Raw genomic sequence first — 12,157 nt, 5'->3', positions numbered from 1 at the left:
AGCTGTTATTTGTTATTTTCAAATATAAGCCTTGATGAAAATATTGAAATATCTTCATAGAAGTGAATAGAAAATCGCTCAATTTTTTTGAAAATATAACCAATACTTTGAGAGCTATTCGTAGTGACACTAGGAAAAAAAATCGCAAAATTTAGATTTAAAACGGCTTTATTAAGCAAACAGTAGTTTGAACAAATTTGTCAAAAAATTAAAATTGTTGCAAATTTTCTCGTCTTTTCGAGAGTATTTTTTAACATTAAACTATTACTTTTAAAAAATCCAAAATTCCATTTGTATAGATGTTCACAAGATGTTCATTTATCATGATCAGCTCACGAAATTGCATGGTTCCTTTTTTTGAAAAACTTAAAAAGGGAATGCATGGAAAAAGTATATACAAACAAGAAAATATATAATTAAAAATCTCGAAAAAAAAGGTCTACAGTCATTCCTCGTATTCGGAACAGTTATACAGTATGTAAAAAAAGTATTTACACCCCTTGGGCACTATGCACATTTTGTGATGAAACATGTAAAAAATTTACAGTTTGATAGGAACCTAGTACTACGTTTTGTTCAGAAACTCATGCCAAAAATTATGCTACAAAAAGCTCATGAAAAGATGATTTCTATAAAAAGTTATATAACAAATACTATTACGAAAATAAAAAAGGCGCAAAAAAAAGTTTGTACACCTTTCGAAAAATTAACATAAATAATGTTATTTGTTGACAAATCACCATAAATCCAGTCTCCCAACTCCAAATAGGCATCCTTGACTGATTAAAAATAATTTGGATTGAATATAAAGTTTACTAACTACCTAGTATAAAAGTTTTATAACTCTGGAAATTCTATATAAAACTTATCTAAACTTAATTTTGCAAACTTTTAATTCAACTAAATGTCAATATATTCCCATAGAATTGCTAAATAAACATTTTGGAGTGGGTATAACACCGTTTTGAGGGTATTTGTATCGATGGAATAGATTTTTCGTTGGAATTTCGTACCAACCCGGAATTACGTCGTAGGAAAATCCGCCGGCATCCGAACCGGTCCACGATTCACAAGTCAACCTATGTGGAATCGGAAAGGGCATAAAATTTCCGATCTTTTGATACCCATACATCTAGGTTTTCTTTAAAACCTACGTTTTTAAATACCTGGGCAAAAAGTAAGTTTGATCCATGAGAACAAAAATTACGAAATTCCATACATTTTTGGCAGGTTGCTCAAACGAAACCATAACAACGTTTTTGCTTAGGTATTTAAAAACGTGGGTTTTATAGAAAACCTGAATGTATGGGTATCAAAAGATCGGAAATTTTATGCCCTTTCCGATTCCACATAGGTTGACTTGTGAATTGTAAACCGGTTCAGATGCCGGCGGATTTTCCGACGACGTAATTCCGGGTTGGTACGAAATTCCAACGAAAAATCTATTCTATCGATACAAATACCCCCAAAACGGTGTTATACCCACTCCAAAATGTTTATTTTGCAATTTTATGGTAATATATTGACATTTAGTTGAATTAAAAATTTGCAAAATTAAGTTTAGATAAGTTTTATATAGAATTTCCAGAGTTATAAAAACTTTTATACTAGGTAGTTAGTAAACTTTATATTCAATCCAAATTATTTTTTTAATCAGTCAAGGATGCCTATTTGGAGTTGGGAGACTGGATTTATGGTGATTTGTCAACAAATAACATTATTTATGTTAATTTTTCGAAAGGTGTACAAACTTTTTTTGCACCTTTTTTATTTTCGTAATAGTATTTGTTATATAACTTTTTATAGAAATCATCTTTTCATGAGCTTTTTGTAGCATAATGTTTGGCATGAGTTTCTGAACAAAACGTAGTACTAGGTTCCTGTCAAACTTTAAATTTTTTACATGTTTCATCACAAAATGTGCATAGTGCCCAAGGGGTGTAAATACTTTTTTTACATACTGTAGATCTGCCAATGTTCAACAAATCATAGATAATCGATTTGCTTTTTCCTTCAAGCGAAAGCTTTTCTTGCGATTTTTCGATTGATGTATAGTCCGGCTGACATTTTTACGTTTTATATCACGTTTTTAAAGAAAAAATGGACCCTTGAAATCGTCAAATTCGGAAGACTTTTTTCTTACGGATGTAAACAATGTTTGGATCTCTCCAGGAGTACACATTTTTTTACAAAAAAATGACTTCACACTCTGTAACCAATAAAACTCAAGCTTAGTGATGTTCTAAAGGTGGTCTGATAACTTTTTTTTGTGAAAATATCAGTTAAATTCAGGTGTTCCCCAATTGTGGGAGGCACAATAACATCCCACAATTATGGAAAGGCAATTTGGAGGCAGTGTTTTGCTGCTCTGGATAAAAAATTCTTGAAATTAGGTTTTTTGTTCAAAAGTTACTATTTTTACTAGTAAAATAGCAAGAGAATGTCCAAATAAAGGTCCTAAAAATAGCAGGGACGACAGAAAAATTGCATTTTGCATCCTATTGACAAATTACCACAAAAGTGTTCCAAATTTGTGGGTGTTCCGAATTTGTAGGATGACTTTTTTTTAGAAAAATCAAAATGTATTTATCATTCATTCATCATTCTGTTTTTCTCCATTTTTATTTCTGGGAACCCACATTAAGAAATTGCTATGATTTTTTTTTCTATCTTTTGTTGTAAGTTGTTGTTGTAACATTAAAATTTTGTTGAATTTGTTTAATTTTTATTATTTTCAACAAAAATATTAAAAATAATATCCGACCCTCAACCACTCTAAATAACCAATTTTGCAAGTTTCAAAGGTAGGGTATCCTGTTTTAAATCTTTCCTTTCCGATATTCCTTATTACAAAGATTTTCACCGTATGCCAGGTGCTAATATAAGGGCCCATCAATTCTTTTGATTTCCCTCTGGACTTTGGACATATGTCTATAATAAAATAAAAATATTTTTTGCAATTCCGTCGTGAAACTACTCACTTTTCCTGTCATTTTTGAACGACGAAATAGCCTACTTTTCTGTACCAAAAATAACAGAATCGAATAGCAACACTTTTCAAAATAAATGCTGAAAAGTTCTACTTTTCAACACTCAAATGGGTGCTGAAAAGTTGAACTTTTCAGCACTTGTTTCGAAAAGTATCACTTTTCAACATTTTTTTGATTTAAACGATTTATTGACAAAATACATGAAAATTTGACTTAAAATTTCACTCAGTGTGCGTTTCTTGGAATTGCAAAAAATGTTGTATGGAACTCGTTGCAAAACTTGATATTTGCAGCACTCTTAGTTTTTATCCAACTCGGTGAACCTCGTTGGATAAATGTACGACTCGTGCTGAAAAATCCTCTTTTGCAACTTGTTGCATAAACTACTATTAAAGATAAGTAAACAAGGAAAATATGACAAGTTGAGATTTTTTTTAAAGCATGTTTTAATTTTCAAACAAAACATAAATTTTGGAAATAGCTCGATATTTTTTCATGAACCATGGGTTTTTTTTCAACATTTATTTTTCTCAAGAGAGAAAGATGCACCACCACTTATGAACTCTGAATTGCAAATGTAACATCCTGGAGCAGAACTGGTAAATTCTAATTAAACACTAATGATATAGAAATTTATAATTTTATTTAAAATAAGAACTCATCAATCGTTGCATTATCACTTTGAAGATCTGAAAAATGGTAATTTATTCATTTTTTAAATCTATTGATACAATTATGGAAAAGGCAATTTGGAGGCAGCTGAAATGAATCCAAAATTGAAAAAATGTTTCACATTTCCGACTTTATCGCTAGCTAAGTAGTTCAGGTGTTCATCGAGTTTTGACTTCAACTAATAATTATTTTGGCCAACCCAGAATATTTTTTTTTGTAATGTTAGACAGTTGAAATTGTTTTACACATTGAATACATTCAGTTCTTTAGATTATTATTTTTTCGCCGGTATGTATTATACATTTTTTGTGTATTTTTTACAATGTTGCATACATTAAATCGAAAATTATAAAAATATAAATAAAAAAATCCTTCAATCGAACCTACGCCACTGCGCCCAATCCGGCGTCGTCCTACGATATAGATATCCGTTTATTTGCAAAAATTTCAATATTTTGTTTCTTCCACCAAATACAGCGAAGCTTAGAAAAAAAGTTGGCAAAAATAAATGATTCCCGAACCTATCATCGAAACGGTGGTCCGTGACTTTGGCTACGACGACGGTCGGGGAGGCCACCCCTGGAGGGCACCACCTCACCGAGGACAGTCCCGCGCGAGTGTCTGTTTGTTTGGTAGTGAGGTTATGAATTCCGATTCAGGGTTTCAACCGGGGCGAGCTTCATTCTTGATATTTTGGTGTTGTTATGCCGATTGGTTTGACGGTGGGTCAGCAGGGGGTTCCAAGGGGGGAGGGTACTCCGTTGGTATCGCTGTGTGTATGCATAAATACCGACCGATTCCGGAATCGCGAGCCCGCGTTTTTCGCTGAAATGAGCCGAAGCGAAATTGCGCCCATCAGTAGTTTCAGAATGACAGTTGGTATGGTTAGACCATGTCTAACGTCGTGAAGCGATTCCAGAATGTACAATCAAAGTATGCGAAGTTTAATCCGGCCAAAGCGGCAGTGCTGTCGGCGGCGGCCACCGGAAATAATGGATCGCCCGAGGGTTCGATCTCGGAGGCTGGTTCCAGAACGCCGACGTCGGCGCTCGGCGTGGACTTCCAGGCGGCCATTCTGGCGCAAAATATTGAGGTAAATGAAGCAGCCGAACCGGAAGGCACCAAAAGTGGTCCACCTCAACTTGTTCCGGGGCCAGTGCCAGGGCCGAGTGGTCAGGGGTCGGTGTCACTTCGGAAGAACAGTAACCTTGGACCGCCGAGACGCAGCGTGGGCGGGCCTGCTGGCAAACGAAATTCTACGGTTGGCAAGAGTCCGGTTCAGCCGCGACGCGGAGGGACCGTGGCCATTCCTAGTAACCGGGTTGAAGTTCAGAAGCTGGCCACCAATTTTTTGACACTGAATAAAAGAAGAAGAGCTGCGGCAGCAAGCAGAAGCAAAAATAAGCCATGTTGGCAAGATATAGTAAGGATCAATTTTTTACAGAAAGGCAAAATACCACTCCTGCTTGCTGTCGAGGCTGGTAACCAGTCTATGTGCAGGGAGCTCCTTTCGGCACAAACGGCAGATCAACTGAAGGTGAGTAAAGCCCAACCATTTATCCCCCAAAAAATGACCACACCATACCTACAAACACACAAACATATCCCTTGAAAGACAAACCCCACCTTCAGAACGAGAAAGAAATCGGAAAGTGCTAGTGAAATCATTCAAAACCCAGTATTTTTCGTGAAGAATCGTGTTATGTAACCACGTGCAACCATAACCTCACATTCGTACGAGAATACCATGTGAAAAGTGCAGGAAATCATAAATGCAAAACAAAAATTGATGAACATCACAAACACCGTCCATAACCTCCCGGATAGCACATAACACACATCAGAAGTAGGCTATCTACTTGAAATCGCAACCAACAAACGCCATCTGTGAACCCCTTTTCCTTTTCCACCTCCGAGCAGTAGGGTGTCCGGGAAAATTGACAAAAGCAAACTTCTAACTTTGTTCTTCTTTTTTTTTGTAACATGGTCAGTATGTTTAAGAATGCAGCAAGTGTTTTGATAGGCATTTTTTTTACTAACTAAAAGACTATTGTTATTTTTCTCAAATTTGATTTATTATGCCAACATATTTTAATAAAAATCTGGAGTTTTTTTTTTAAGTTCCAATTAACAAAATTTCAAATTTTTGCTTTTCGGGTGTTTTTGAAACCGGCTTGAGGGGTACTAAAAAACACCCAAAAAGCATAAACTGACAATTAGGTTTATTGGACCTATTCAAAAAAAAAAAAAACTCCAGAAATGTTCTTGTAAGATAAGCACCAAGTTTAAATCAATTTTATGTATTCAAATGTTATAAAGTAGAGGAAAAACTAATGACAAGAGTGTAATCAAATTTACTCATACTGATGAAATGATCGGTAAGTTTTTATTCAAATTTTCTAAGGCTGATTCAAATTTTATTTAATGCTTTGGTCACCCTTCAAAGCCGGCCTAAAAAATCAGAAGGCTATTTAAAAAAAACGAATTTTGAATGAAAATCAACTGAAATTAATTTAAAAGAATTCTCCTACGTTTAACATCATGTTAGCATGTTTTGGTTCATTGAAAAAAATATTCGAATTTTTGATGAATTTTCGATGTACAAAACCGCAAAAACATTTTTTTGGCAAAATTTTTGTGTTCGTCAAATCGTACTTTTTTTTTAAACTTATGAGCATTTTCCAATAGTTTTTTCATTGCAATGCACAGTGGTCCAGATCGCAAAAATTAAGTGGAAAATGAATTTTCCGAAAAGTTTTGAGGTTTCGGAGCATTGGTGTTTCGAGAAAAGTTGTTGCAAATAGAAAGAGACAACTGTTGGTTAGGGTTAAATTTAGGGTTGTTCCCGATCAGGGTGATTTTATAAACCTAACTTTTCAGGAATATTTTCAGGATTTTTTATCTTCTAAAATGTTGTTGGGTTCGCATTCCACGCCTTCTACGACCAAACATAGAGAAAGCATCTGAGCAAACATTCAAAAATCAGATTCTAAACGCAGCAATACAGGGTTAACTTTTACAAAAAAGAGAAATTCGAGGCACTTTTAGAACAAAATGAAAATAAAAAACACTTTTTGACAGACATTTGACAGTAAATTTCAATAAATTTCAATTAAAATAATTAACAAATAAAAATATTATTGTTTCTAGATAATGATAAATAAAATAATTTTATTGAATAGTAATCAATTTCCTGGATACCCTATTGCAACCCTCCATTATCATCCCTTGGCGAATACTCTGCGACGACGACGAAAACAACAATGTGTGACTCTATTTATACCAGTGCAAGTGTATCTATGTGTGTGTGTGCATGTTTTGGAAAATCGTAACTGCGCTCGACGACCCCACCAGAAAGGCAAAATCCATCAAGCACCGGGACTCAAATTCCGTTGCTGACAGGCCGTGAAATGGATTCCTTAACTGTGTTTTCCGGCCCACCCTCCTATCCCGCGCAGTGACTGTGAGTGTGATTTCCACCTGGTGGTAGTTAATGCTGAACTGAAATGGTGCGAAAATGATTGAAAAATGCTGGGCAGGAGTCGGGTTGCATGGAATTTGGACTGTGATATGCAATATGGAAATTTATACTGATCTTCAGTTTGGAATAGTTTATTTGAAATTGAATCATTTATTTAACTAAAAATTACAAAATACTTTACAAAACTCATAGTTCTAAAAGTGGTTCAGTCAAAAGACCTTCGTAAACAGCCCCCATCACGGTCGAGGTGTACTTTACACCAACACATTGACTCCAAGATAAGCAATAAATAACGATTTTATTCGTCGTGCCAATTTCCACGTGGTAACCGTGACATTTTTCGCCAAACATTATTGGCGCCAACCGATTTTGTTTGATCAAATCGGAAAAATAACACCTGTGCAAGTGTGAGTTTCGGCACGACATTGCGAAAAACTTTTCACCATTTTCGTTCTCGGGTGGATGGTTTGGCAAACCAGTTGATTCTAGAGAATCTTGGAATAGCGGAATTTCCCGCTTATTTAATTTAAAATACAAACACCAGCAAGCACACACTTTCCCGACTGGGGAAAATCGATGGTAGTGGGTGAACCCCCAGCAACGTCATTGTCTGGTGTCGGAAAATTGAACCTTGAAAACAGTCACATTGACACCAACCATCGAAAAAATCAAAGCCAGTGGAGAACGGCTGCAAACGGGGGGGAGGGTGCAAAAAACTCAATAATGAGCGCTTTATGGCATGTTTTGCTTCATTGTTGCAAACCCGAAACGTCAAAGTTACGACGAAGTGATACGCGCTGGACAGGTACAGCAGACGTTTGGGACGGGAGAGTTTGGCCTGGTGGTGGTGTTTTGTTTGTTTTGTACTGAGTAGCGTAACCTGTTCAATTAATTAGGGCTACATCGTAACGATGGGAGACACGGTGAAGTTTTGTGCAAAAATATTTGTTAGAGTAAAAAAAACTGTTTCTCACTCCTGATTAAAAAGTGATGAGGTTAAAGATCTAGATAAAATCTAGAAAAAATCAGAATTTAAATCTGATTGTTCAACTGATTGGAAATCAGTCTCACTTATGTTTTATTTTAAACCATTTAAATACAAATTACTTTTATTAGACTTGTTGGGAAGATCATTATTTTATCTATCCAACAAAAGGTCGGAAGATCGATCTGGAAATAAATTCCGTACATATTACTGAGATCCGGTTTTAAAACAGATCTGCCTTGAAAAAGTATATAAATTTTAGTTTGTGATACGTGCTTTTCTGATCTTTGTTTACATAAATTACTGTATATTTTAACTGGTGAAATCAAATTAGTTGAAACTTGGAGCGTTTGTTTAGCGATAGTACACCCAGAATTGGGCATCGGCATACGAGAGGATAAAGAGCACGATTCGGTAGTAAAATGGTACTGTGTGCGGACTGAGAGGATAAATCCCGAAATTAACGAGAGTACTTTACTCATGGGTTCATCTTCAAAAAAAGTTCATCTATCAAAAAAAAAAAAAAGTACCGATACCGAGACTCGAACCTATGACCTTCGGCATATTGAACCGTGCCTTTGCCGTATGGGCCACCATGGTTCGGTGACTAAATGGCGGTCATTTGTCCATATAAGCCACTCAATAGGATGAACTGTTCCCATGAACGAATGAACACGCGAGAGGACTATACTCTCGCAAAATAGTACTTTCCTCACGTTTCTTTTCGTGAGGACTATCCTCTCGTTCTTTAACTTTGGGTGTATATGAATTGATTGATTCAAAATGTTTGACTGCATCATTCATTGTTCATAAAATGTTTACCAACAAATTTTGAAAATCGATTTTCTCTTAAAGTGCTAAATGCCCTTTGTAACAAGATAGTAGACAGCAGACAAACTTTAAATTCGGATCAAAATATGCCATAATAAATGACGCAGGGATGAATTACTGTTTTTTTTCGATGGGATCTTCATCTGCTTGTGTGTAGAATTTAATTTCTGAATTAAGTTTGGAATGAGATTTAATTTTTATCAAGTTGATATTCATTTTTAAAATAAATTTATGACCAATTTGTAATGAGCTGCAATTTTTAGTTTTCTCGTTTTGTTTTAGTTCAATATTGTAGGGAAGTGTGAGGTTATTTGGATACCCTAAGGAATGTTACCAGGAGATACTGAAGATTTTATCCTATGACATCCACTTCTATAAATTAGGATAAAACCCAATTTTCATTGCAAAAATCAAAAGCTGTCTACATTATCCCCAATTCTTTAAGGGGTACAGTCATGCCTCGGTTTAGCACCGCATATGGGGGATGCAAAACCGAGGCGTGCATAACCGAGGCACAGAGCTTATGGGATTTTGGCTATATGGGAGACATTGGCTTTAATCGTATGAAAAATCATGCAAACATAAAAAATTATAGTGTTTTGGAATCGGGATGATGTCAGCTATCCATTAAAATTGTTATTTCATGAAAATTTTCACAAAAATACGTATTTTTTCTGTATTTCGAAAATGCATTTTTTTCTCTAAAGAAACCAAAAATATATTATTATTGCAATATGGGTATCTAATGATCAGGTTTTTTCATACATTTTGGATGTAATACAGTCGACTCTCTGGCTGTCGATCTTCTCGATATCAATAATGCTCCATGTACCGATGAATTTTTCAGTCCCTTCAAACTGCATACTTCGATTGTCTTTATTCCTCGATATTTTCTCTTGCTTGAAGGATCTCTTCCTCGACGGTCCCTTGGATTCTATTTGCTTTAAATATCTATTCCGGTTGTCAATAATTTTACTTTCTCATGGCTTGCATAGACCTTTCTCTTTGAGAAACGAAGCTTTGAAGGGTGTTTGACATTTATTTGTTTTTGTTTGCTGGACGTTGCCATGATTCTCTCCTATAGCTGGTCAGCAAGAAAAAACAAATTTCAATCGAGTCTTCATTTTGCATCGTTCTGTTAACTGATATTCTTTGAACATACTCAAAATTTTCACAAAACTACAAATTTTCGAAGAAGATACTCAAAATTTCCGTTTTTACAATGTGGGTATCAAACGATCGGGATTTTTTCATACATTTCGAATTTAATAACAACATTTTAAGAAAATACTCAAAATTTTCACAAATCAACGTATTTTCGAATAAATTACTCAAAATTTCCGTTTTTACAAAGTGGGTATCAAACGATCGGGATGTTTTCATACATTTCGAATGTAATAACAATATTTTTTGAAAATACTCAAAATTTTCACAAAACTACATATTTTTGAAAAAAATGATTTGATTATTTAATACCCATAATGTAAAAAATGAAATTTTGAAAAGTTTTTCAAAAATACGTAGTTTTGTGAAAATTTTGAGTTTTTTCAAAAAATATTGTAATTACATTCGAAATGTATGAAAAAATCCCGATCGTTTGATACCCATATAGTAAAAATTTAAATTTTCAGTATTTTTTCAAAAAAACGTAGTTTTGTGAAAATTTGGAGTATTAGCATTAGCATTAGCATTAGCATTAGCAATAAAGGTCGCACAATTCCGGATGGCTGCACAACGCTTATCTTGCTGTTTAACTGTAATTAAACGTATGATAGCACTAGACTCTCATCCGGTTACAATATTCTAACACGGGAGATACCATGTTTTCCTCTTTAGATGAGCGTGTAATACTATCCAGTAAGATAAGGGGCTCCTGGCCGGTACCTTGCTAACCTCGGGGATTGGAAGGTATGTTAGTAAACATCTATCTAGAATGCGCAGAGATCTCTACGTCACCTAGTGGTATAGATGTTTGTAGGGAGGTTTTGGACTCAATGTTAGTAAATTGAACGTTTGTTTTTTAACACCATCACCACCACCACCAAAACAATACCATCACCACAAAAAGCCATGCTAGATTTTAATACAAATACATTGCAAAACGAACACAACAATAAAATCATCTTCCTGACCCTGCTGCCCACACGATACTGACGCGCAATAATATTAATTACCACAATGACCCCCCACTGCATGCATGACTCGAACATGAACACGAACACAGCACAAAGAGAACACCACAAAATTCCATCTTCCCATCACCACTGCTTGCACGATACTCTTTTGTGAAAATTTGGAGTATTTTCTAAAAATGTTGTTATTACATCCGGAAACGGAATCGACGTAACACCTTATTATGTGGCCCTCTTAGACCTTGCGGTTTCGTCAACGGATCCACAGGCGTGTATCGTTCTTTTTGCGACAAGACTCCGCCTCCCAAGTCTCCTAAGTGTGAAGGTATGGCACGGGGAGAGGGCACCGAAAACCTATATTTACACTTAGAATTTATTTGCGTCCGCCTCGGGATTCGAACCGGCGACCTCTGGATTGTGAATCCAGTGCGCGGTCCGATTGATCCACACAGGCAGACAATTACATCCGAAATGTACGAAATGTATGAAAAAATCTGATCATTTGATACCCATATTGCAATAACAATATATTTTTGGATTCTTTAGAGAGAAAAAATGCATTTTTGAAATACAGGAAAAATACACCATCCCGATTCCAAAACACTATAATTTTTTGATGTTTGTATGATTTTTCAAACGATTAAAGCCAATGTCTCCCATATAGCCAAAATCCCATAAGCTCTATGCTTCAGTTAAGCACTGGGCCGTACTTAACCGAGGCAGCTGAACGGTGCAAAACCGGGGCAGTGCAAAACCGAGGCGTGCAAAACCGAGGCATGACTGTAATATGGACAACCCTGAAGGGAAAATCAAACATACATCGTGGTGCAATTGGGACACCTTAAATGAGGCAATAGGTTGTAATATAAAATCGATTTTCCAGCACAGCACTTTTTCAGTTCCTTTCGGGGTCCTAAACAACTCCCCAAAGTTTGGGATCGATTGGTTGAGTCCTCACTTTGCGCAAAGCGATTCAATTTTCTATGGAAATTTGTATGGGAAAACTATTTTTTTTGGATTTTGATATTTATAAAATCCAGGTTTCATGCTGTACTAACACTAGATT

The 12,157-nt window shown here is 35.5% G+C and overlaps 1 protein-coding gene across 1 annotated transcript in view; it reads left to right on the top strand.

Moving 5' to 3' along the window:
- The window catches only part of LOC6031275 (serine/threonine-protein phosphatase 6 regulatory ankyrin repeat subunit B), a 105,582-nt gene that overhangs the window by 58,623 nt on the left and 34,802 nt on the right, over positions 1-12,157 (top strand). The window contains 1 exon segment of the mRNA XM_038252714.1: positions 5,107-5,199. Coding sequence (XP_038108642.1) covers positions 5,107-5,199 — 93 coding nt within the window.

Source organism: Culex quinquefasciatus, chromosome 2 (genome assembly GCF_015732765.1).
Source record: "Culex quinquefasciatus strain JHB chromosome 2, VPISU_Cqui_1.0_pri_paternal, whole genome shotgun sequence".
NCBI classification, from domain to species: domain Eukaryota; kingdom Metazoa; phylum Arthropoda; class Insecta; order Diptera; family Culicidae; genus Culex; species Culex quinquefasciatus.
The sequence above is the reverse complement of the archived record's forward strand: the minus strand, read 5'-3'. Positions and strand labels throughout refer to the sequence as shown.